This window comes from Lissotriton vulgaris, chromosome 1_1 (assembly GCF_964263255.1).
Source record: "Lissotriton vulgaris chromosome 1_1, aLisVul1.2, whole genome shotgun sequence".
NCBI classification, from domain to species: Eukaryota; Metazoa; Chordata; class Amphibia; order Caudata; family Salamandridae; genus Lissotriton; species Lissotriton vulgaris.
This window is the reverse complement of record NC_141685.1, coordinates 436,205,935-436,232,798: the sequence shown is the minus strand read 5'-3', so window position 1 is coordinate 436,232,798 and position 26,864 is coordinate 436,205,935. Positions and strand designations below refer to the sequence as shown.

At 45.7% G+C, this 26,864-nt stretch overlaps 1 protein-coding gene across 3 annotated transcripts in view; it reads left to right on the top strand.

The window, feature by feature from the left end:
- Nucleotides 1–16,681: 16,681 nt before the first annotated feature.
- The window catches only part of LOC147747314 (cytochrome P450 2J2-like), a 389,228-nt gene continuing 379,045 nt past the window's right edge, over nucleotides 16,682–26,864 (top strand). For 2 of the 3 annotated variants that reach the window (XM_086953084.1, XM_086953068.1), the window contains exon 1: nucleotides 16,684–16,951. In XM_086953084.1, coding sequence (XP_086809210.1) covers nucleotides 16,742–16,951 — 210 coding nt within the window. In that variant the 5' untranslated portion in view covers nucleotides 16,684–16,741. Of the gene's footprint in view, nucleotides 16,952–26,864 lie in introns of all 3 variants that reach the window. The other variant, XM_086953076.1, reaches the window with a different exon arrangement.

Here is a 26,864-nt window from a genome sequence, read left to right as displayed (position 1 = left end):
AGCCATTCAATGTCTGCGTGTAGCAGTAAGCTAGCATAAACATGTGGCATATTTGGCATACGTTCCATGTGAACCATTGCTTGTGTTATGAGTATAGCCTAGGAATCCTGGTATTTGGTGTAAACTGAATTTATTGTAGGTGAAAACTGAGGCAACCCACCACAGCTGGGTCCAACCATCCGCTGAATATGAGTAGAATATATACAAATAAACTGCATGCCAGGCCCTGTGATGTCAATCTCGTGAAAATGGCACGTGGAGCATTACACTAGGCTACAGCTCGCGCCACAACAGCATGTCATCTATGAAAATCTAAATCTCACTGATTTAGTGAAAGCTCCGACTCTGGTGAAAAGTAGGCAACATTTTTCTAAAACTGGTCAAATAGGACATCCAGTGAGATATAAGTTTGGCTTCAGTGGCAAAGTGATAGAAAAGGATATTTTAACAGTAAATTGATTTGATTTGACAGTGGTGTCTACTACTGCTGTACTATCACGTATAAAAAACGTCCACAATCTGTTCATTGCATTATACTAGTAATTTCAAAAAAGCTAAAAATTGACCAAGTCTAACTGACACATCTACAAAAAAATAATTCTACTAAAAGTTTCTTTACAGTTCAATTGGACATGATATTAAATGAAATAGAAATTTTATTTGACAGTCTGTTGACAGCGCTGCCTATGTGCTTTCCTGCGGGTGCTTTTTTTTTAGTTCATTTAGAACCAGGATACCTTTCTAAGGATGTGTCGCTCTTTACCAGTCTGGTAGGGTAACATAGCCTAACGTTTTAAAGTCTTCCCATGCAAGGGTAAAACGTTGTGCAATCCAGCGAGATACAAGTAGTAATACATTTGGGGGCATATTCTCAAGGAGCTATTGCCGTGTTATCGGTACTTTATCGCAGCCAAAGTCGCGATAAAGTTATAACTCCATTCACAAGCTGGTGCTAACAGCCCATAGCACCAGTATACCCCCGATTTCAGCCGCAAAAAACATTGCTGCAAACGCAGAGTAGGCGTTCCCGTGCAAAAAGCTGTGACAACCTCATTCTGCAACATTCTCAACGACCTGCCAGGTCAGCAATACAACCACAAAACTTGCAATAAGGTGCGTTAGAACCTTATTGCCTGCTCTGTCCTGGTGCAAAGTCGGATCACAGCCTGCACCACAAAAGGGAGCCCAGCCACAGCCACATCTGAAGGGCAACAGATGCCATGGAGCCACTGATCATGCAGCTCGGAGCCCCAACAGGACCACAACACCCACCACCACCACCCCCAGGAACCTCACAGGCACCCTTCTCCTCCCCCAGGCAAAGACATGCCACATCAACTACACTGAATCATGTATCAAATAACCTGTCTGATGTCACACAATCACATCTGGTGACATGCAAGTGTCATCACAAAAATGAGCATCACACAATCACCTTCAAATAAACAAATTAAACTTTATTCAAATAAACACAGAACAGAATAGAAGACACATGGCGGCTCCCCTCGTTACAATCCGTAGGACACAGCCTGCAAGACAAAAATCATGATGAGAAGGTGTGTCCTGCTCACATCAAGGGACAGAGAGAGAGAGCGAAGGAAAGAGAGAGAAAGAGAGAGAGAAAGAGAGAGTGATAGACGGACAGACCGGGGGGAGAGAGTGATAGACTGACAGAGCGGGGGAGAGAGTGATAGTCGAACAGATCGGGGAACAGAGTGATAGACGGACAGAGAGGAGGAGAGAGACAGAGAGAAAAGAAGAGAGGGACATGGAGAGAGAGTGCCGACACTGCACACCCAGGCCACACTGTTCACCTGCTGCCACAGGTGTGTATCCAATCACATGCCGGTATGTAGTGCAGTTCACCAGGTCCCACATCTGAGACATCCATCATCTGACACAGAGTCCAAATAAGAGAATGGCAATTTACATACAATTGCACATGACATCACCGCCTGTCTGCCCAAGCGCACCCAGGCAGCTGCTCCCGCCACCCAGAGGTGCATGCCCGCCCCAGTGCACCCAGGCACCTGCATCACAGCCCCTCCCACCACCCAGTGGTGCATGCCCGCCCCTGCGCATCCAGGATCAATGCTCACCTTCCGCCACCGGCATGCAGAAAAGAGGGCCCACCCCGTGCAGCTGCAAGCCCCAAACTTGAGGCCCGTGGACAGGGCACCCTCCACACCATGCAGCCCTGCTCCGCATGCCACCAGGTCTCACATTTGGTGCTGGGTCTTGATTTTGCAATGGCAGAGGACATACCAGTGCATAGGGCATCAAAACAGGCTGCACACCTGCTCAGCCCTTGAGGTGCCACTAACTCCGTGACCCACAAGGCCACGCCACATGGCGGTAGGCCCCCGATGGCTCAGGCCTACACTGCAGTCCATCAGGGCACACAAAACCTGAGCTGTCTGGACCGCCGGGACAGGGCATCATCGCCGGCTGCACACTTGCTCAGCACATACGGTGCCCCTACCTCAGTGCACCGAAAGCCACCGGCTGGTGGTGGTGTGCCTGTGCCAGCCGCAGTGCATCTGGTGTCACAAAGTCTGATCCCCAAAAGTCATGGACCCTGGATGATTGGGTATCGTGGTGCGGACGCCATCATGTCACCTCCGGGCCAGCAGAATATGATGTCGCAGGCCCCTGGGTACATATGCGCACCAATACACCCCGAGAGAGGTCGGAAATGGCATCGAGCACGTGCATGGCCTTTTTATTACCCGAGTCACATGTCCTGTGACGCGTGTGCTGGATGGGTGTGGTATGGGTGTACACCAGCCGTGAGGGACTGGCTGTGGCATGCTGACAACAAGACATGTGATTAGAAGATCACTACAGGGAAGTCCTGGCACATGTAGCATTTTCATCCCCACTGTGAGCGTAAGCGTAGTGGGCTGGCCTGGGGTATGCCAGTCCAGCGTAAGGGTTTGTACAAAGACCCCAGGACTCTGGGCTTGGTTCCGTACAGGGCTTCACAAGGAAGTAACAAATGCGTGTGCCGCTGTTGTGGCATCGACGCCACCCGGACAACATTCACCAATGTGTCACCCTGTGACCCAAGTCCAAAGACATGAGCCACATTGACGTAAGAGGAATTCACTGACCCTACATTCATCCATACTACCACACTTGACAGACCATAGACACAACACATCTGTGTGATTCAGAATGTTTCATGCACATTCAGAGGAATGTTGCATCTGGGGCAGTACAGGGCCATGCAAACCCCACTTTACATTGTTGGCCCGTGGAGGGCCAGTCAGAGTCCTTCAGGGAATGACAAGTCCAAAGGAAGAGGAAGTGTTCAGTCCGCAGTCTGATTGCTGTGTCATTGGCGATCACACCGTATATGGCAGTCCATGTTGAGGTCCAAGGTGAGTGTCGCAAGGTGCATCGGGTGACAGTGGAAGGTGATGATGCAGAGGGCAGTACCAAGCTGAAACTGGCCACATTCCGGAGATGAATGCTACTGCATCCTTCTTACTACGAAGGAGGTTTCATCCGCATCTTCGTCCTCTGCTGTTCCATGTGCCTCACGTGTGGGCAGTGGTGTTCTGTCTCCAGCACTCTGTGGCAGTGACACCTCAGGGGCCGGAGGTGGAATGTCTGCCGCATTGTGTGGCACTGACACTTCAGGGGGCGGAGAGGTGGATGTAGTGGTAGAAGCAGCATGCATCAGCACCAGGCCATGAGGATGGTTTTGAGGTCATTGAGGAACCCAGCTACCACTCGTTAGTGTGCAGCTGTGGCGGATGCTCTTTCCGCATTGGCATGCTCCATGGTCTCTATTAGCCTCCGCATGTGTGCCAACTCCCGGCTGACATCGCTGGAGCCACTCTGACTGGACAGTTGTTCTAGTCTCTGAGTCTGGTCTCCGGCGATGTCAGCCATGGTCCATTGGAGAGCATGGAGCGGACTCTGGTTGTCCGTTAGGGACTGAGAGAGGTCCCTGATGGGACTTAGACATCCACGCATGGCATCTATCTTGTCTGCTGTGCGGTCGAAGCCCTTCCGCACCTGTTCAGCCAGCTGCTACTGGCACCCCAACACACGGCATTGGAAGGCCATGTGTTCTTCGTGGGGTTCCTGGGAGGTAGCCGTGGTGGTGGGTGCTGCATGATGTGTGGTCTGTGCAGGGGGTGGGGTGTCCTTGTTGCAGCTGGGCTGCCCTGCTCCTGGAGGTGTGTTGCAGAGCCATGCAATGAACTCTTGGAGACCGTCGGACTCGAATCTGTGGAGGTCCTCTTCGTCATCAGAGAAGAGAGACTCTGGCCGCTCTGCAGGAGGTGTTGATTCTCCCTCTGCAATGTGAAGGGGAGATGCAGTTTAACATTGTGTTCACATGTATGTTGTTGCATTGTACAGGTTTCCATACAGACTGCATGACTGTGTACATCGTGGCTGTTTGGGAGGAGCTGCCTATTTGATGGGAGACAGTGGACATTTCGACAACAGACGTGTGTGTGTTTGTACTTGTACAATATCAACTCACATTTACCTGCAATGCCGCTTGTGATTGGCCAGTGTCTACACCCAGTCAGCACCAGTTGTGTCCTGTGTTCTGTTGTAGACGTGTTGCGGTTTGTGCCACATTGTTGTCAGTGTTGATGTGCACTGCCTGTTATGTGTGTGTGCTGCATTTTGGGAAAGTCGCCCCTGCACCTCTGAGTTTGATGCTCCTTCTCTATTTCATGCGATGTGCCTTTGAGTTCCCTGCTTATGCAGTGCTAAGATGTTGCATACTTGGGTACATTGGTCTCTTGGTGGGAGTTGGGGGTCTGGGCATGGTTTGTCCGCAGACTCACCCTGGTGCTGTTGTGTTTGGTCATGTTAAGCAGTGTCTGGTTCCACAATTCCTGCCACCGTCTCCCCAATGATGACTGTGGACACCATTTCCTCCATATCATCCAGCTCCTATTGTGGTGCAGGACTGCCACCTCCAGTCTGCATTGTTGCCTTCCGGTTGTATGCGAGTTTCAGCTTGGTTTCGTGCTTGACGTCATTCCAGCGCCTCTTGACCTCTGCCATTGTCCTCTTCAGCACTCCCACTGCATTCCACTTGTCCACGATGGACTGCCATATTCCATTTTTGGTTGCCAATGACACAGTGAAAGTGATGAACAGTTGTTGATGGTGTTCTACCACCTCCGTTATCAGGATCCTGTTTTCCTGCGGACTGAACCGCTACTTCCTACTTTTCTTCTCCTTGGCCTTCCCTGACCCTGAGGTCCAAGGCTGTTCCTCCTAGGGGCTTGGGGGGTTTGGTTCTCCTCCGTACTTGCTCTGGCACCATCCTTTGTGCTTCACTGTTGTTTGGCATTTGTTTGTCTGTTTTTTTCTACTTTTATGTTGATTTTTCCAGCTTGACGCATGTGAATTGCAGACCTGTAGCTGGTTTTTGCAGATTTTTTTTACAGCGATTGGCCTCATTGCAGGATTTTTTGCATTTGCATTTTGCATGTTTGTGGCACTCCGTTGCTTTTAATGTGGACAATTGACGTGTTATCTGATGACTATCGCATGGTACCGGCGTGTTGGGAATGCTTTGTTAACATGGCGTAATTTTCCCCCAATAGACTGCGAAGTTGGGAGTTGTGTTAAGTCACTTTTGCGATGGTTATCACACGTTCTTGAGAATAAGGCCCCCCGAAGTTTTAAGTTAAATAGATTTTCATCCATTATCCCTGATCAATAACACTAGAGTGGGGGTAGAGAAATTAGCATGAATGCCTAAACAGGAGTTAGATTTTTACATTTTATAATCCTAACTGACTCAGGGAACATGGTAGAAATTCGAGTTTAGTATGCCTGAACTCAGAATGATAAAATACATATTTTAACGAAGTTGGTTTTAACATTCTGTGTTTGAAAATACCACTTTTAGAAAGTATGCATTTTCTTGTCTAACTATCCAGGCCTGCCACTGCTAGGTTGTGTATTCCTTGTCTGGAGTTTGAGTTGCAGGGCTGGGGGATTCCATGAGACAGGGTGAGCCCGCCCAGTGGTGAATAGAGAGATCTGCATCTGGATGGGAGGGAGGAGTTGCAACTGGGACCTGAATAGGACTGTGCCTGCCCCCCACAGTGCTGGCTCCACCCCCTGTGGTCCGTCTAATGTCTCTGCCATGCACTGTGAAAGGAGAGAAGAAATAATGTCAACAGAGTGCTCCAGGGCTGTGCTTTCCCTCCACAATGCTGGTTCCACCTCCTGTGGGGCGTCTGATGTTTCTGCCCTGCACTGTGAAAGGAAAGAAGGAGTCATGTAAACAGAGTGCTCCAGAACTGGTTTGGACTAGGCAAAGGCCCCTCTGCCCTCAGAGGACAAAGGATTTTGGGGTATAAATATTGGGACCTTGATCCCAAGAAATTAGATCACTTTTGGACAAACAAGAAGAAACCTTTGCTGAGGAGATGAACCTGAAGAAACTGAGGAGAAACTATCCCTAAGCTGAAGTGCTGGTGGGGGATTAGCCTGCAGTGGTTCCCTGACTACCAAAGAAAGGAGAAAGGAACTTTGTGTGTACTTTCATCAACTTCTGTAAGGATCTCCAAGGGCTTGAAACAGAGCTTGCCTCCCACTGAAGTCTCAGGGACAACAGACTTCACCACCAGAAGCATGTCGCAGAACTGCTCCTGCCGCTTCACAACACGAAGCCCCTCGCAACGCCGGGGGAGAGGATCCACGTCGCAGCAGACGCCGCCGTCGCATCAAGGAGAAAGCGCCATGTTTATTTCTTTGCACTGGATCTTTGCCGCATTTCCATCGTTGCAACACTTTTGTTGCCCTGGGACAACAGACTTCACCCACCAGCTCCTCAAGAGTTCTTCTGAAGTGCCTGCAGTTGTGTTGGACTTTTTGGGGACTTGCGTGTCACAAGGAGCTGGAAGTGCGACTCAAGATCAAGAAGCATGTCGCAGAACTGCTGCTGCCGCTTCACAACACAAAGCGCCTCGCATCGCCGGAGGAGAGGATCGACGTCGCAGCAGACGCCGCCGCATCACCGGGAAGTGTGTCGCAGGAGTAGAGGATCGACGTCTCATCAGCCGCCGCAGCATCTCCGAGAAACATGTCGCAGGGCCTGCTGCGGTTCATCACCAGAGAAGAGGATCGATGTCGCAGCAGGTGCCGCCGCATCACCGGGAAGAGTGTTGCAGGGCCTGTCGTGGCTCGCATCGCCGTGGAGGCAACTCACATCGCGAGGAGAGAGGATCAACGTCGCAGCAGACGCCGCCATATCACTGGGAAGCGTGTCGCAGGGCCTGTCACGGCTCGCATAGTGTCAAGCACCTCACATCGCCGGGGGAGAGGATCCACGTCTTAGCAGATGCCGCCACAGCACCGGGAAGCGTGTCACATCAAGGAGAAAGTGCCATTTTTATTTCTTTGCACCGGATCTTTGCCACATTTCCATCGTTGCAAAACTTTCGTTGCCCTGCATGTCGCATCTTAAGGTACATTGACTTATAGTTTCGCATTTTAAGAGCTAATGAGAACTAAGCTAAAACTACCATTTTAAGTACAGTATTGTGGATTTTTGTTATTTGTGGTCTTGTGATAAGTCTATATAAAGAATACTTATTTTTGATATAAAACCTGTGCGGTGTCCATCTGTAGTGTTGTCACTTGATTACTGTATGTGTTCACAAATGCTTTACACACTCCCTCTGAGATAAGCCTTTCTTCTCGTGCCAAGCTACCAAGGAGGTGAGCAAGGGTTATTTTAGGAGTGTACCCCCTTACCCTGACTAGAGGCAATGCATGCATCATAACGTTTAAGTTACTTACCAAACTCAATATCATAGAGAAGAAGATGATCCCAATGAATCAATGAACTAAAAAATGAAACAAAATTAAATTCAGCACAGCACTTATAGGCCTCAGTAATAATGTACAACTAACTCAACAGAATGATGTGGGGTGACTGACCGGCAGGCAGCGGATAGGATTAATTGCGGGTTGAGTGATGATGAGTCACCGGTTGTTTACGTCTCGCTCGAGTACAAACTGGAGAGACAGACTTCGGGAAAAAGAAACACTCCCTCCCCTTCCTTATCCATACGTTCTCCTCTACACAGCGTCGAGTTCAGCCGTGTTTCATTGCATTGGTTGACTGAACTAAAAAGTTTCAATACGTATTATGTTGACTTGTTGAGGTTAATTAATTGTCAGACGAAGGTATTAAACTCGTTTTAAATAATATTATTTTTTCAAAAACAAGTGTTTTTTTATTTTAAAAACACATATTTTTGCGCTTCAACCGGTATCCGGGATACACGAGAAAGATAGGCTGTACTCGCCATAGACCTACACACGGCTGACTGTGCTGTCTCAACAGAGTTTCCCATACAGTGGCTTCACTAATAATGTTGGAGTTAAATTAACGTGCTGTACTGGGCCATGATATGTAGTATTTCTATTTTTGACTGTGTGATTAAGCTGGGTAGCATGCTTTGATATCCTAAACCAAGACGTAATTTACAGAAAAAAGAAAAAGAATTACACTTCATCATTGTGGATTTGTTATGACCTACCGGTTCGGAATTATCACCGGTTTTAAGATTTATGAAGCAACTTGCCTCGTTATAGCCCAGAAGAAGTCAAGGGTTTAACAACCCACAGACGAAACACGTGTTGGCTGGCTTGTTGAGCAACACCATTAAAGCGAACATTCCAAAAAGACACCAGTGTCTTTATCTTTGACCAACAGCAATTGTGTTGTCCTGTTTTTTATTCACATGCGTGTGCGCAGGACCTGTTGGTATTTAACTCTGAGTAGAGACCAATAACATTGCACAAAATGGGTCATCTAGCAGTGCTGGGATCTTAAAGCTTTTCCAAAGATGGGGTGATGGCAGAGTCGGTGTCATAAGAAAAAGGTTCACTGGTAGAGTAGATGGATGGATATGTGATTGAATTGGTGAATGGATGCATGAGTGAGAGAATGGCTGGATAGATGTTTGATGAATGATTGTTAGGATGGATGAGTGAAATGGTGAAAGAATGGATTGAAGGATGACTGAATGGGTGGATCTAAGGATGGATGAGTGAAGAAATTGATGGAGGAGTGAAAAAGAAGGTAGATAGATGGCTCGTAATATGGTGGACGGATGGATGAATGAAAGGGTGGATGGATGGATGGGCGAGGGAAAGGATGGATGGATGGATGGATGGATGGATGGATGTGTGAGTGAAATGATGGATGGATGTGTGAGTGAAATGATGGATCTGTCAGTGAAAGGGTGGAAGGATAGATGCATGGATGAATGAGTGAAAGTATTGATGTAATGATGGATGAGTGAAACGGAGGATGGATGAATGGATGGATGGATGGGTGAAAGGGTGAATGGATGGATGAGTAAAAGTATGGATGAGGATGAGAGAAAGATTGGTTGGATGAGTGAGTGAGTGAGTGAAAGGATGGATGGATGGATAAGTGAAAGTATAAATAAATGGATCAATGAGAAATGGATAGGTGGGTGGAGTGAAAAGCTGTATGAATAGATGAGTGAAAGGTAGATGGTGGAGGAGAGAAAGTGTGGATAATGGGTGAATGACTGGATGAGTGAAAGGGAGGGTAGGTGCATGGCTGGATGAAAGGGTGGAAGCATGAATGAGTGAAAGTGTGAATGGATGGGCATATAAGTGAAAGGTTGAATGGATGGATGAGTGAATGAAGGTATGGATGAGTGAAGAGGTAAATGGATGAATGAGGGAATGGAGAGGGCAAAGTGTGGATGATGAGTGAAAGTATGAATGACTGAGTGAATGGGTCGAGGTATGAGTGAAAGGGAGGATAGATGAGCAAAAGGATGGATGATTGAATGGATGAATGAATGAAAGGTGGAAGAATAAGTGAAAGGATGGATGGATATGTTTGATGGATAGATTTGAAGATGGATGGATATGTTTTGATATGGATGGAAGGACGGATGTAATGGTGGCAGACTGAATGTTGGATGAAAGGCTGAATAGAGGAAAGGTTGTAAAGGGGAAATGTTGCATATCATTGAGTGTATAAATGGATAGATGATTGTATGGAGGCGATAAGCTTTTCTGGGGAAGGTTGTGATTACTTGCTTCGCTTGTTTGGTGCTATAAGAGCTTTGGTTCAAAGTGGGGGGTATCTTACATCTCTGGCTACTCCCTTGGCTAAAGCTTATGTGTCAGTTGGTCGAGAAGCTCCGGGAATTTTGCAAGAAAATTCAACACGGTCTCTATACATTAGTTGGGTAAAAACATCTGAGCATTCATTAGAGGAAATATATCGGGAAACAATGTGATCTATGCCATACATTTTTTGGGCTCATTATTAGTTCGATTTGTTTCAGAATGAGAGTGATAATTTGGGCGTTTTTTTTACTGAAATCTGCAATGAAGTAATTGTTGAATAAAACAATTGGTTAGCATCTCATAATAGTGTTTTGGGGTAAATCTCTAAGTGCCGAAGTCTGGTGAGGCGGATGACTGATGTTGGAGTAATGAACACTACCACTAGGTAAAGGAAGAAGATGTAGCCTTACGGCTAGAGCTGACCACCATGGCACAGGGGAACTGGGTTCGAGTCTCAGTGTTGGCTCAGCATCTTGTGATTCTGGGCAAATCACTTAACCTCCCCACGCCTAGTAAAAAATGAAAGTGTCCTTGTGTAACTTGACTGGTGTTCATGTAAAGCGCTCCAATACCTTTGGGTCGAGCTTGCGCTATATAATTCTTCCCGCCCAAAAATAGGTTCATTCTTGCTCTTATGCGTCTGGATCGGCGCGAGCTGCACTAGCAGTGTTGTCGTGAAACTAACCTCAAGAATATTTTCATTGAGCTAATGAAAACGCTAGAAATTCATCAACGTTTGCAACATGTGACATCCATGTCTTATATCATTATGTCTCACCTGCGCAGCACGCATGTGCTGCACAGGGGGGACCTCTTGGAATCGACCCGCTTTTGTCCCCAAAAATGTTGCTTTCAATGGCAATGCGTGCACGTTTGGCAATTGCCTTGCAGGAACGAGCTTTGGCACCATGTGTTAGCAATTAGTGCTCCTGGCGCTGCTCGTTCCCGCAAGGGAAAGGCTGTCCATGGACTTCCAGCCGCGCTCCACTTAAACCTCATTATTTCTGCTACTGGGAAGGACAACAAGCGCGTCGCTTTAACTTTCGAGGCCGCACATGTTTTATATGTTGACGGGCTGTTTTCATGAGTCCGTCTGTTTCCTTTAGTTGTTGGACTTCTTACCGAGGTAATCTGTTCTTGGAATTTGCTTTGTTCCTTTTTATGCCAGACGGTTATTAATTGTGTTATACCAGAGAAATGCTTAAAATGTGTATTGTTCCGGTATTGCAGAATTATTTTGGCTTATATTTTGTCCCTTTGGCTTTTTTGAAATGGCACCAGCGCCTCCACAGTGCAGTCACAGCACCCCACTTCCTCTGTCCTGACGGCATGCCTAATGGGAGAATTGTACAGCTCATCACAGGCTTTACCCGGTAATAGGTTGTGGCGTGCTCCTCTCCCACAGTATACTCCAAACGGTTGGTTAAATAGATCTTAGGAGTCCAAAATGGCGGAACCGCCTACTCCTATCCGTACAGCTCTGGCCGGAGTGCCCTCCGCCACCTTGGCAGTAGTATTGAAGATCGCTCAGCTCGGTTCAATCTGAGTGCTGCAGCAACATCAGTCTCACCACCAGAATCTGCCTCTGCTGCACCCCCAGTTACAGCAGCTGGACCCCCTCTCCCGGGAGCAGGAACCCCATTTCACCAAGAAGATATGGCGCTCACACTTTCCTTTTATTTATTTAGATGTGGCTCGGCTCGTTTAATTTCTGTTAAGAGCGCATGTTCTTCGCGTCCCCTTTCTTTTTAAAGAGGCAGCTGGTTGGATTCACGAGGCCTTGAGAGGAGGGGCTTGGGGGGAAGGGCAGCCGACCGCAGGGAGGTCCCCCCCCGGGCGATTTGGGAGGGCTGCGGGGGGGGGGTTGGGGTTTTTATAGGCAGAACATTCTAGAATTTGGGTTGGGCTGCATCCTAGTAGGTTTTTGCAGACCAACTTATAAATTTCCTTGTCTCCGCCTCCCAGCCACCATTTTAGGTTTGGGGACCTGGTGGCTGGGAGGTTAGCTAGCAATTTTTTGTCTCCCCCCTCCAACCCCCCACGCCCCCCCTATTAATTTTTCCTTTAGTTCAGCTTGGTTTTTCTCCTGTATTTTTGTGGTACGCTATTTTTTCCCACTCTTTTTCTATTTTTGTTCCCCCTTTTTACATATGGCAGTTTTGTTTGGAGCAGGGGTGCAGGGGATTTTCAGTTGTATTTTGTCGCTTGGAGCAGGTGCAGTGCGGGGTATAGTTGTTTTGGGGCAGTTTGTGTCAGATTTTGGTGATTAATGGTCAGGTTTGTGTTATCGACAGGGAAAGGATAAGTTGGTCATTGGTATACGTTTTGAGGGGTTTGACAGAAGTGAAGGGGCAGGCATGTGATTGGTTAATGGAGGGCCTGGTATTTATAAGTTGTTGGGGTTTATATGATGACGTAATGTTTCATAATGATGATGTAATGTTTTATAATGTTGTTGTAATGTTTGAAATGTTGTATTGTATGGGTGGGGGAGGGGCTATGAAATTTTAGGGGAGGGGGTGTGGGGCGGGGTCAGGGTTATTTAATTATTTAGTGAGGTTTAGTTTTGGAAGGCTTTTTGCCAAGGTTTATTTAATCTGTGATGTGCACCTGTTCCTAATAAAGCGGCCTTTTCCACATTCAAATTTTTCTTGGTCTGCGTTAATTACCCCCCCTCCTCGCCCTCCCTCCCAATGTACCTCGTTCATGCTCTCAGACTCTGTTTATTTACGTTGATGATGCCTGAATTAGTGTGTACAAATTATGAATGGAGGTGGAAACGTGGGCAGTTGAGCGGGTTAGTCGTTAGTTTTGTTAACTAACATGGATGCTGCGTGGGTGGTTTTTCCATAAGAGTTGCTGAGTGTTTCAGAGAGAGGGCTGGTTTGTCTCTTGGCTGGTGCCCTTCGCGTCTCTCATATGCTGCTCTCACTGGGAGACCTGATCTCTTAATCTTCATTAAAGTACCACAAAGGGGGCTACATTGGCATTGAATACCCCAAATGTACACACGTTAGGTAGAAACTCTGCTTTATTCATATGGACACAGAGCACAGAGAGGTGGTCTCACCAACGTCAGCCACAATACAAACGGCACGCAGCAGCAAAAGCAACACTGAGTATGTAATGAACAAGGGAGTAAGATGTACTGCTAAAAAAAAAGTGACACGTTACAACACAATACAACAACACCTATAACGCTCGTAATTCTTCCTTCATCTAACAACCAGAAACTACATGTTTCACCCACAAGAGCTCTTGTTAGAGCCATCCCCTCTATCTATCTATCTATCGCCCTCACTATCTATCCTATCACAACAGCATCACTCAGGGGCACCACAACATCACTATGCGCTACCAAAATGCTTATAACTACAACAGTAGCTTACAACATTATTATAATATAATATTATTGCCAACATTGCTTAATATTTTGCAACAGCTATCATCTTGCATATCATCTTTATACACCAATACAGACTTTGCTAAAAATGTAATGCAACACATTGTCATATACAATGCCAATAACTCAAACTTTAATGCTGCGAGACCTATTGCATTGCAAATGCTTGTGTTAAAGTATGTCTTCACAAGCCTTGTACATGTGTTCACAGTCTGTATTCTGTTGCCAGATCTGAAACAGACCGCATCAGGGTCTAGCTAACAGGATCGTCCAGCCAACTAATGCTTATGTAAAACTGCTGCTGTCCTTTATGTAGTGATTCGTGTAGCCGTCCTACTGTTTCTGTTAACCAACTTAATAGAACTCAATGCAGTTTTTATTGTGCCGACTTTGGGATGACGGCAGGCCATGTCAGGCTCATCTAGATTTGAATTCACGACCTACAGATCATGGTATGCTTCAGACCGGGCTCTTTCCTTACTGAACAACCCAGAGAGGTTAAGAACCGCACAGTGATACGTTTGCAGCACTTCCACACACACTGCTGGTAGCCAAGCATTGTTGTGTAATAACGTCATTGAGGCCTCGTTTTCAGGTCATTCAGAGGCGGTGCAAAAGTTGCTGCTACTCTGGTTGGTGCAGTATTTCTCTTGCGCCCCCTCCCCTTCCCAGCTCAGGGTGACGGGGTTATCGAGCCCAGAGTAGGGCTGAATGTAAGGGCTGAAGATGTTGTTCAGCCGGTTGCTTAGGACGTTTCCTCACATTCCGCCTTTTGTTTAAGATTCAGAGATGAGATGAGATTTCCTAGAAGTACCTCCGGCCTTAAGCCGACCTTCTGTTCGAACACTGTAGCCTTACTGGCCATCCTTAGTCAGCTCTGATGGGCCCCAACGCTGGACCTGGAAGACTATGTGTTAATGTTGTATATGTTTACCAACCCAGTTTAAAGTCAAATGCCTCAAGCATTGTTTGAGCTTAAACACATACCGTTTTTTTCAATGCCGATTTAAGCAAAGGGTTTTGATTGTATGCCTCCTAATAGCTACTTAGTTATGTTTTCACTAAAAGGGCCGATGTACTGCCGTTTCTTCCAGATGTGGGGAGGTCTTCTTCAAACAAGATTTTCATCAGATCAATGTGGCATAACGTTTCAGCTGATCATTTTGGTAGTTTAACATTGTCATTCTGTTATTAGGTATCAAACCCTTTAAAGACTTGTCTGTCATCTTTTGTCTTTCCTTAACGTTTTTATTATTCTTTATAGTGAAACATTTTTGTGACTAAGTGAAGCATTTGTTACTCTTTGGCTTTTGTCAGGAAGATATGTTCTGCAGCTGTCTGCAGACTCTCTCCATTACGTGAGATACATTACTTGTCTACTATATATTGCGTAGATTCAATCCTCAAATATTGATGTATAACGGTATTCCAGATTGACATTTCCATTCCACACCACATAATTCAACACCAAACCACATAATTTAAATCCACCATACAATTCCGCAACGTACCAAATACATCCAATTCACTCCACAGAATTCCCCATGATGCTACAAAATTTAAAAGCACATAACATAATTCAACTCCACTACATGCCACTCCACCACACAATACAGTATACATAATTATACTCCATGAAACACAATCCCACTCCACATAATTTGAGTACACTCAATACCATATAATTAGGATACACAATTCCAATGCATATCATGCAACATAATTCCATTGCATAACTCCACGCCACAACAAACAATTCCAATCCAACCCACAAAATTCCACACCACATACACGCACTCCACTCCATAACACCTGGCTAAAAGACATTGTCATTTACAACGCCAATAGCTCTCAGATTCCCAAGGTCTATTGTCTTTGTAGAACAAAAAAAACGCTTGCAAAAGAGAGACCTATTGGCCTTGCCAGTGCTTTTTTCTCTCAGCTCTGGAATCCTCAGTGGTGAATTAAAAGTTGTTATTGATGCAGATTGCTCTACTAAGCACTCTGCTCTAGCCCTGCACGCTTTTTGGAGTCTTCGTACACAAGCACATTTATGCAGCATCATGCATAGTTTAAAAAAAAAATGTTCTTATATACTGATCAGCCATCTTGGAAAAATAAATAAAAGTTTTCAAATAATATGCCCAAATAGCCACTAGTACATAAAAATATAGGTGCACACAAATCCATATATATTCAGCCATATATACATTTGATTTCTTAGAACAAAACTGGAGCCTAAATTGTTGATTGTGGGACCCTTAGACTTTGCTTTTCATCGTGACTCTCTCTCACTTAACTACACTGTGTAATCTTGGGCATATCCGGTAATCTTCATTTATGTGAATCCTATCTCAATAGTCTGAAGAAGATGCAAAATAAACAGAATCAGTCCACTCGCCTGGATACTTTAGGCCTACCTGGATGTTTAGTGTGACATACAACACCACACAATTCCTCACCACACAAATTACTGTTATACAATTCAACACCACCCAACATAATTACACTCCACACAATGCCACCCTCAGTAACATGATTCAACTCCACATAATTACACTCCACTTAATGACAGATAAATACACCCACATAAAACCACTCTATGCCACATAGCAACAATCCACATAAATTCACCCCACCCCCTGCCATATAATTCCAATCAGCATAATTTCACTCAACGCCACACAGTTCCACGCCACACTACACAAATCCACTCCACTCCATACAATTCCAATCCAACTCACATAATTCCACACCAAATAACATACATCCACTCCAAACCAAAACCCATGAGTAAACCACATTGTCTTTTTCAACGCCATTTGCTCGCCTCTAACTCTCGCAAATACGAGACCTATTGGCATTGCCAATGCTTGTTTTAGTCTTCTGCCTGTGCCATTGTTGTCTTGCACGTCTAACACCAGACATGCTGTTTGAAACTCTGCCTTCCTAGGTAAATAACTGAATATAAATGTGCATGGCAGCGTTTCTGAGTAATGAATTGAAACTGGGAAGACTTCGTTCACACTTTTTAGATTTGTGGGACTAAGAACGCTATAAACACGTTTTCAGCAATTTACAACTGATGGGCGGTAAAGCGTTAAACTGGATGACGCCTACGTCACGGGAGTCCACCAGGAGGCGGTGCCCTCGGACGCTCCGGTCTCTTATAACGCCAGCGATAGTAACCTGGACTCATACACCCTTCCCTTGTTTACTATGGAGCTGTCGGTGATGTCTGCGGGATCTTTCTTTCTGCAGCAGTTGACGCTGTCGAATGTCCTGCTGTTTTTGGCAATCTTCCTCTTGGTTGGCGATTATATTAAAAGGAGGGCGCCAAAGAATTACCCCCCAGGACCCTTCTCCTGGCCCTTTATTGGATGTTTGCCGTCCATGGACTTGGCTCAGCCTCATGTCTCATTAAAAAAGGTAAGATTACAGAAACAATTTAAAGGAACTGTGACAGACCCGTAGGTTTTGTCGTTTGTATACAGGAAATGTTTTTTTATGATATTTCAGTTACAAGTGGGCGGCGGCAATACAAGTTTACATACTCCAGGGAGACCATTGAAGTGCAGCGCGAGGCGCGAGGCACTCTCTCGCAGCTCAGACTTCGCACAGAGCAGCAGCGCCTGCTTCGCTCCCCACTACCCATCTCCCAGGTATTGCACGGCAGCAGTAGTGCCAAGCGTCATACATGCACTTAACATGTACACATGGCAGCCGTATTGTAAGCTCTCCTCGCTCAGGGAGCAGCAGCGCTTCGCGACCTTTCCTCCCTTAAAGTAGAGGTTAAACAAGGATAGGCGACACACTTCCGTACACACCTAGATGAGGGAACAGGCGCAGCTGTAGAGAATTGGCGTAGGGCAGCGCAGCAAGTCATTTTGATTACTGCGCTGCTTTACACCAATTCGAAGTGCAGGAATGCACCTCATTTACAAGATAAGCTTCAGCCAGCCCTTAGCCGCCACGCGCCAACGCAGGCACCCGAGAACCATGGTAAAAGGGTGTCCGTGTGGCTGGCATGGTTGTTTTGTTCCAGGAAGGTGTGCATGATTGTTTTTTGCAGAAAGGTGTACCTACCTGCGCCAAAACAATCACGAGAGACGTTTTCCTCTGTCAATGTGTGCTGCCAAATGCAGCTCATGCCGAGGTAACTCTGGCTATCACATTGTCTATTAATAACGTCATTAGTTGTAGCTCACGGTATCTGTTCTATAGTGGTATAGTTGGATTCCATATGCCGATATTAAGGGTCCTACGTAGACTGGTATTTTAGTTGCGAGTGGTATTCGCACTTGTGTCATTACTTTGGGTGTAAATGTGTCATTGAGTGTTTCTGCAAGATTTGAGCGCATGTTCAGTACCCACTACTATCAGAGTATGATGTGAAAAAAGTACTGGGAGAAGTACATGTGTATTCAATTTACAACATCACAGTTGGGAGTTTACCTAGATGTTTGCACATACAAACTGATACTTTCAGTCTCACTTGCGCTGTAAATAAAGTGCATCTATTTTCACCAAGATCAAAGTAATCCGATTTGTTGTAATAGATCTTGAAAAGCAACTCTAAGTGGAGATAATATGAGGATTGCAGAAGTTCAGTCACCTCCCCATTTTGTAGTTCTTCTTTACAGATTTGTTATGGTAGCTAGCCTTCCTTAGATGTATTGGTGAGGATTGCAGTTCGGTCACCTTACCTTTTTGTAGTTGTTATTTACAGGTTTGTGTTGGCAGCTAGCCTGCCTTAAGAATCTAGGCTAACCACTGGTACAAGGTGCCCATGTTCAATATCCACCTTCATGTATGCTTTAGGCTTGAACAAGCACTTGCTGTTTTAATGGGGTTGGACTGCTAACGTCAAATGTAAATTATTGAGCATGATGGACGCCCTAAAGCCTTCCCACTAAGGAGGCAAAGGGTTGGAACCTACTCTTATCTCCAGATGACCTAGCTTTCCTAAACATTGTTTTTTGCCACAAATACGAGGTCTAAATATGGAGTCTACTGCTTGCAACTAAAGCTCAATATATTTTTTATATCAAAGCTACATTGTACCAAAGCCCACACACAGTGATGTGCAATTAACTATTTCCAAAGCTTTGCAGCCCTTTATCAGCCTGTGTTATGCAGTCACACCTAAGTCAGGGGCTTAGCTTCAGGAGGGCTGTAACACCCCCTGTAAAAGGTAAGCAGCTTCAATAGGTAACCTTTAAGTGTTGCCCGGCGTTAGTTGCCTCTCATACCACTCGATAATTATCAAACAAAGAGGCAGGCGCTGGAGACTGGAAGGCACGAAACAAGGTTTTATTCCGTCGGAGCAGAACACATCAGATCGGACAACAAGGTAACGTTTCGAGGTGCTCTAACCGCGTCTCTGAGGCCTGGCCTCTTATACACAACTCTATGGCTTTATTGCATGAAAGATATCTAGAGAGAGAGTACCCCACTATCACCAGGGAACAGGGTACAGTAACAACCAGTCTGAGAAAAATCCCTGGGTACACACTATCATAAGAATTCACTATATTTCCATACCCTATCAGTCTAGGCATTCATACACTCTTACTCCCGCAGAGACAACCCAATCAATCGCAGTGATGGTAAAAGGTTGATTTCCACACTAAAATTGAACGTTCACAGTCTCTTTAATAAAAAACATAAAAAGATCTACATAAAGAAAAGAATTAAAATTTCAAAGAATAATCTTTGAACATGTACAGTAAAAGAACAGGTATTCATAACAGTTCAATATAAACATTAGGCAAGCACAATTTCATTTATTTAAATAATGCATAGAAAACATAAACATATTAAAAACAAATATAACAGACAGAAGTACTTATTAAATCACAAAAAAACCCTACACAATATGGCCTTTAAATTCCTTCGCCACTTTAATTTCTAGATCCAATGGTCTTTGGTTAATGTACAAGTGGTATAGTCAATAGTACCATTAATGTATAAGTATCTATTGCTCCCCAGATCCTACTTGGATTCCACACAAAAAGGAATGCGTCGACGCGTTTCGGTGCTGTGGACACTTGATACTGTAGCACCTTCTTCAGGACTGCCGTTTCTATGGGGTCACCGGCTTCAAGGACTATTACTTAACACCCTCTCCTTTGGGTGTAGGTGTATATCCCCCGCAAATGTTTATTTGGTCTACCACCTCAGTTTGTGGCTTCTCATAAGGGGTGAAGTTCTTCCTCTTCACTGGTATATGGCTGAAGTAAAAGGGACCTCTCCACTTAATTGTAGATCTATGGAAACCCTTCCACTCTTCTTATTGGACTGTATATGTCTCTTAAAAGTTAGTACAATTTTGAAGGTACGAGGACGAGGCAGAAACGCGAACGCCAAGTAGACCAGAACATATCCAGTTGACCAACGGAATTATGCTGATATATGCCCATCCAGAAAACATTTTTACTAACTTCTAGAATCCAAGTAGGGTCTGGGGAGCAATAGATACTTATACATTAATGGTACTATTGACTATACCACTTGTACATTAACCAAAGACTATTGGATCTAGAAATTAGAGTGGCGAAGGAATTTAAAGGCCATATTGTGTAGGGTTTTTTTTTGTGATTTAATAAGTACTTCTGTCTGTTATATATGTTTTTAATATGTGTATGTTTTCGATGCATTAATTTAAATAAATGAAATTGTGCTTGCCTAATGTTTATATTGAACTGTTATGCATACCTGTTTTTTTACTGTACATGTTCAAAGATTATTCTTTGAAATGTTAATTTGTTTCTTTGTGTAGATTTTTTTATTAAAGAGACTGTGAACGTTCAATTTTAGTGTGGAAATCAACCTTTTACCATCACTGCGATTGATTGGGTTGTCTCTGCGGGAGTAAGAGTGTATGAATGCCTAGACTGATAGGGTATGGAAATATAGTGAATTCTTATGATAGTGTGTACCCAGGGATTTTTCTCAGATTTATTGCATGAAACACATTCTTGTTAATACTTTGATGTACGGAAAGACATCCCCGGAATCCCCGCTTCAGGCCCGTTCCCACACATATCTACAGTAGAAGTTCCCACCCCAATCACAGTAGGTGATAGCTATCACGCAGCTGGACATTTCGCTGGTTCCCGGAATGTGTGCGACTGATCAGATCTCATGGGGTGGGGGCTTTGATCAATCGTAGTTCTTTTGAAGAGGGGTGATTTCCTACAGTAGGGAGCAATAAACTGCATCCCCAGGGCTAGGTGATGGCCTGGGATCGGCTCGGACAATCGGGCACAGAGGAAGGGGGTTTATCAAAGGATGCGTGATCATGAAAGGGATGGAGGGAGGTGTCGGTTGGGCACGGGATGTGGTTCAGAGGCAAAGTCGCACAGGAGGAAAGTTTTTATGGCCCGAGCACGAGAGAGCGGGGGTGGTCAGCGCGCAAGGGGGGTGCTTGCGGTGCCAGAGAGACGTGCTGATGATCGGCAATGGGCAGAGAGGCCATGGTGCTTAAAATGGCTGCCGTGCACTTTTACATGCGAGGTTGGGGAAGAGGCAAGATGGCGCAGATAATGTTCAGTTACAAACTAAATTTCGACAGTCCTCCCTTTTAACATATCTCGCCAGCTTGTTAGTTTGGATCTATCCCCATTATATTACTTATCTCTACCTCATACAAAGCTTTCATACGTTCGGCTTCAATGTCCAGAGTCTTAGGGCAGATACAGTTTGTGAAAAGCGAACACAGAGGTGGCAGGCATTGAATACTCAGGCAGCATCCACATAGTATCACAATTGGTATTAGTATGAATGTAAACAACCTCCACCCCCAGTCCTTTACAGCACTCCAGAACCAGCTCCCAAGTGACCATCCTTCTTGTTCCTGGTGAACCTCTGAGGAAAGTCTGTGGAGATGTTCAATTGTTTTGTAGACTGAGGGTGAGTTATCCGGTACATAGGTGCAGCAGCTTGATCCGATGATACAGCATGCTCCTCCACGGTCAGCTAGAACCACATCTAGAACAAGGCGGTTCTGGAGAGCCACCCGGCGGACTGCCTGAAGCCAGGCTGTATTATTTGTGAGGATGCCAGCTGTAATGTTCATTGTCGTTTCAACTGCCTCGGTCAAATGTCAGATGGCACGGCTGTTCGCCATCGGACCCCAGAGTGGAACAAGTCCCTTCACTGCGTCAAGGAACTGTGCTCCGGTGGAGTCGGCTTGCTCAATGTCTCTTGCTCGCTTTTGTCGGTGGTGGTTTGCTGGAGCCACATAGGTCGGAGGGAGGATGAAGGCGATGTAGCAGGTACCTCACTAGCCTTTTGGGAGCCAGGTGTAGGCTTTGATACCGCAGACGAAGTACGGATGTACCATGTTACAACGCATACCGTTACAACTACCTACCATTACAACGCGACCATTACAACGCATACCATTACAACGCATAGCGCTTTGAGGTGCTGGATAGTGGTAAGTATAATTTACTATTCTAACTCCAGTCCCCGTGAACACTAGGGAAGGTGTTGGATAGTAAATTATACTTATTCCCTATCCTAGAGCGCCCCCCAGCGCAATGCGTTGTAATAGTATGCGTTGTAAAAGTAGCGTTGTAGTGGTAGTGCGTTGTAACAAATGCGTCTTAACAGGTGTATACCACGAAGTACATGTTCGGGGAGGTGACAAAAGAGGGTGGATCAGCTGAGTCCAAAGTTCTGGTGATGTGGCAAGCGCTGCGGCCCACCAACTGTGTCCCGAGGCCTTCGATGCATACAAGGCCTGAGACGTTGACGACAGACAGGGCCACAGTCAGGGTGGCAGCTGTTCGTTTCCGGAGGTAGGAGAAGGTGGGTCTGGCTGGATTGTTGAACACCTGCATTTCAACCCGTTCTTTGGCAGGGATGTCCATGTGAATAGAGGCATTGGATGTCAAAGGGCAAAAGGGAGCAGAAGTTCAGCCCGAACCCATGATAAAAGTGCGACACAGTTTCGCTGGAGGTGACATTATCCTTGTAACTCTCTTGCAAGAGGATCAGCCAAGCAAGGCAGGAACCATGGATGGAGAAAAGTGAAGGGATGAAGGGGATGGAATGTCCAGTGGCATGTGGTAGCAACCCACAGATCCAGCAATTTGTGGCATTGGCGGCAAGGTTGTGTTGGTGCAGCAACTGCACAAAGGAGTTATTCCAGAACTCCTTACGCCTTTCTCGGAGTTGAGGTGAAAGGGAGACCAGGTAGTGTTCTTTCATGGTGGTAGGCTGTGCAGTGGTCAGTAATGTCTGATGAGCGGGTGCGCTCTCTTCCACAATCCAGAAGGTGGTCATGAGGAGGATGCAAAAGAGAAGGGCGATGAAAAGGGCAATAGTCTTTGAGCTGTGCATTTTGTAAGTCTTTGGGTCTCTGTAGTGGATCTTTGGACGTCTGGTTGCTTCCATCATCTTCATATTGGGCGCTTCCATCACCTTCAAGGGACTCAGTAGCAGGCAGAACCACAAACTTCATTTAGCTTCTCTCCTGATAGCCTTAGTAGTGTTAGACTACCGTTCTGAGATTTTTAACTTAGTCAGTGGTCTGCTTTGCCGAAGTTCGCTCCTTTCGACGTAGGTTATACCCTTCTCTGGACGGCACAGTGGGATCGGGAAATTTTGCCAATTCGAGTGTCTCTGTATCAGGGTAACAGCTCAGGGATGGTCGGTCTTTGTTCAGGAGCTCTTCTTGGGTGGCCACGTCTTCGGTCGTTGTCAGGGTCGAGGATATTTTCTTGCAATGGTGTGCGTGCAGCCAGTTCCGTTTCCCCTCCACTGGAAGAGCTGTTCGGGTGGTGATCAAGACTTGCCAGGGGCCCGTCCACCGGGGTTCCAGACTCTTTGCACGCTGGAAATTCCGGATCAGGACGAAATCGCCTGGCTGGATGTCGTGTCCGGGGCCCCTGGAAGCATCGGGGATGGCCTGCAGCACCTGTTGATGGATAACAGACATCGTTTTAGTCAAATTATACAAATAGTCAGACATTAGGACGTCAGGGACGTCGTGAATGGATGTCGGTTTTGGTGCGGTCCAGAGGTTCATAGGCCGTCCGAAGACGACCTCGTAGGGGGTTAAGTGGTGTTTGGTGGGGGTGGAACGCATTGATAGTAATGCCAGTGGGAGAGAGTCTGGCCATTTCAGTCCTGTGGTAGCCACTATCTTTGCTAGTTTGAGCTTCAGCTTGGCATTATGTCGCTCAACCTGGCCTGCAGATTGGGGGTGGAAGACTGCATGAAACTTTTGTTTTACACCCAACCCCTGCAAAATGAGTTGGATAACCTCGGCTACGAAGTGGGGGCCATTGTCGCTCCACAAAATTTGACAAAGGCCGTAGCGAGGGAAGAATTCCTTTAGCAATACCTTTGCAGTAGCAATGGCAGTATTGTCGCGAGTTGGATAGGCTTCCACCCACTTGCTAAATGCGCACACAACAACAAGCACATACAGTAGACCATGGCGCCTTTCTAACTGGATGTTGTCCATCTGGAGGACTTCAAAGGGATGGTCAGGGACCCCAAACCTTCCCCGGTGTATGAAAGTTCCTTTCCCAGGGTTGTGTTGCAGGCAGATCAGACATTGTTAAACCAGGAGTTTAACTGAGTCTGCGATTTTGTCATTGTGCCAAACTTTGGAGATGAGTTCGATCATGGGGGCAGATCCTATGTGCGCGGGGGAGTGTGCCATGGTCAGGATGGGGATCAGGTATGAGTTGGGCAATAACCATTTGTTCGTGTCTTTTGTCCGCCAGCAGCCTTCATCGTCTTTTAATCCCACCCGTGCCCATTCAGTCAATTCGTGTGGTGAGCTGGCCATTTGGATATCCCTAATGGTTTCCCTAGCGTCCTTCCATTTTTCAGCTTGTGACAGTGGTGTTATTTTCCAAGTCAAAGGAGATCGGTGTGGACAAGGGATTAGTTGAGGGCGTTCCATCAAAACCTATTGATGTTACGTGTGAGCCAGTCAAGGGTGCCCTTGGAATCAGTCGTTTAGATAACGCACTGCGTGTCGCTCCAGTGTCTACCAAAAATGGAGACTTCGTGCCCAGGACCATAGCGGTGACGTAAAGACCTTGCTGGTCAACATAGAGCTCGACTGGATCCCTCCCTTGCCCTTGGCAGTCCTATGCAAAGTCATGGGTGTTTTCGCAGTCAGACTGTTGGTACTGGTTCTGTCGGGGACGGACAAATGTATTCGGTCTACCTGGCCTATCGTTGTTGGTGTCATTCGTGTACCCTCGTCCCTGTCCTCTATTTCTTGGCCCGCTCGCTACGTCTCTTGCTTCCCTATTTTTGTTCATGTCTAGCAGGACCGGGCATTGGGATTTCCAATTACCGAATCCCTTACAGAACGCACACTGGTTCTCGTCTAAGTCTTTACGTCCAGCGTAGGGTGCGGGTGTACGGTCTCTAGGAGGAGGATTTCTAGGAGCATTTGATTGGTAGTTTCCCTTGTAAGGTTCCTTTCCTATAGTCACCCCTTGCAACTGTGCAATCATCACTCTTTCCTTCAGGTCCTTTTTCTTTTTCTCAGTCGCCCTATCTTTGTCGTTCTTTTGATGTTCGTGATACTGGGCCATCTGAAGGATAGCCGCAGGTTTGGAGGCCGCCCAACTACTCTCACTGGTCTGTAGTTTCTGTGAGACTTCCTGCAACAGACCTTTGACATAATTCTGGACAAACAGATGATGTCCGGTTGCAGTGGTCATGTCCTGGCCACTATAATCGGAAAACACCGTCTCGAACCGGGAGAAGTATTCTGATACATCTTCCTGTAGTTTCTGGCGGCAGGCCGTTACGATCGACCAGTCCACCTTCTTTTCTGGGATCAGGGTCTTCAATTTCTGGACGATCTTGTCCGGGAGTTCTAAAACGGCTTTTAAGGGTTTCTGTCCAGGCTCTCGTTGTCTATCTATGCCATCGAGTTGTGACCGGTGTAGGAGAGTAGGGTCTGCTATCCTATGGTCACCCCAAATTTTTGCTTTTTGCTTCACTGGTTTCTGACTTAATGTGGCTGTGGGCCTGCTAATCAGACCCACAGCCTGCTGTTCTCTCTCTAACTTACTGCCAATGCACTTTAGGTGCATTACGAATTGGAACTGGTTCACCTTATTGGCCCCTGTAACAGTGTACCCTAGGTACCCAGGGCATAGGTGTTTCCAAGGCCTACCAGGGGCTGCAGCATGTATTGTGCCACCCCTGGCCTGGCCTCCATATTTGACACAACTGGCTGATCACTCAGCTGGGGTAAGTTGGTGTAATCACCTCTTACTTAGGTACAGTATGTCTGTGCCTAACCCTAAACTGGTTCACAGAGGGTGAGAAACCCAGTTACACCCTTGAGGGCTTGGGTAGTTAAATGAAAGGGTAGAGAGGCCTTCAAGGGATATAATTCATGAGAGAGATCAGTTGTTCAATATACTTTTAGGATAAAGTTAAATAACCTAATGTATGAATCATATAGTTAAATACACACAATCAGTTTGTAAAACACATAAAAACATATAAACATATAAACAACAAAACACAAGGGTGTATCAAAAAAGAATTTTATCAAAGAGTTCATTGAATCAGCAATAAATCAAAAAAGCAGGTAAGGAGATGCTGATATGAATAGCCTGGTAGCAAATAATCAATAATACAGCAAAACCTAGAAAAAACATCTATCTCAGAACACAAAGTGAATCAAACACTGTAGAGATAAGATGTGGGTCGACGTTTCGGTCTCTCTACAACACAATTATCGAGACCATCTTCAGGACTGTTGTCATTAAAACACTGCTGTAAGCTGTGCTGTAATCTGTAACATAAATATTAACAATTACAAATCTATTCTATTTAAAAACCATTACTCCATACACCCATGTGACAAACCTAACTACAGAAAAACGTGACTTATGAAAACTGGACATCACTTACAATATGACAAATTTAAACTACAAAAATACATGACTAACTTGAAATGGACAGACACTAAGTACATGATACAAAAAAATAATAATCGATGTATATCTGCATTGTGACATTTTCAGAGAAACATATACATTGAGCAAAGTTCCTAATTCTTAACGAGCTCGTATTTTCGAACTGGTTATGCAGATCTTTTAAGAGCCTATCTTTACTTTGAGGCAATAAATCACAACAGAGAAAATGCAAGTTGCATAGTTGATTCAAGTAACAAGAATAACCGAGTCTTCTGGTGACATGTCTAGGAATCAAGTATTAAATTTTACATCACAAATATGTCATCATCTAACTTCAGAAAGCCTAAAGAGATAAGGTTGTAATGGCTAAGGCAGGGCCGTTACATGCAATGATTATCAAATAATGTAGATGTTTCACAAACATA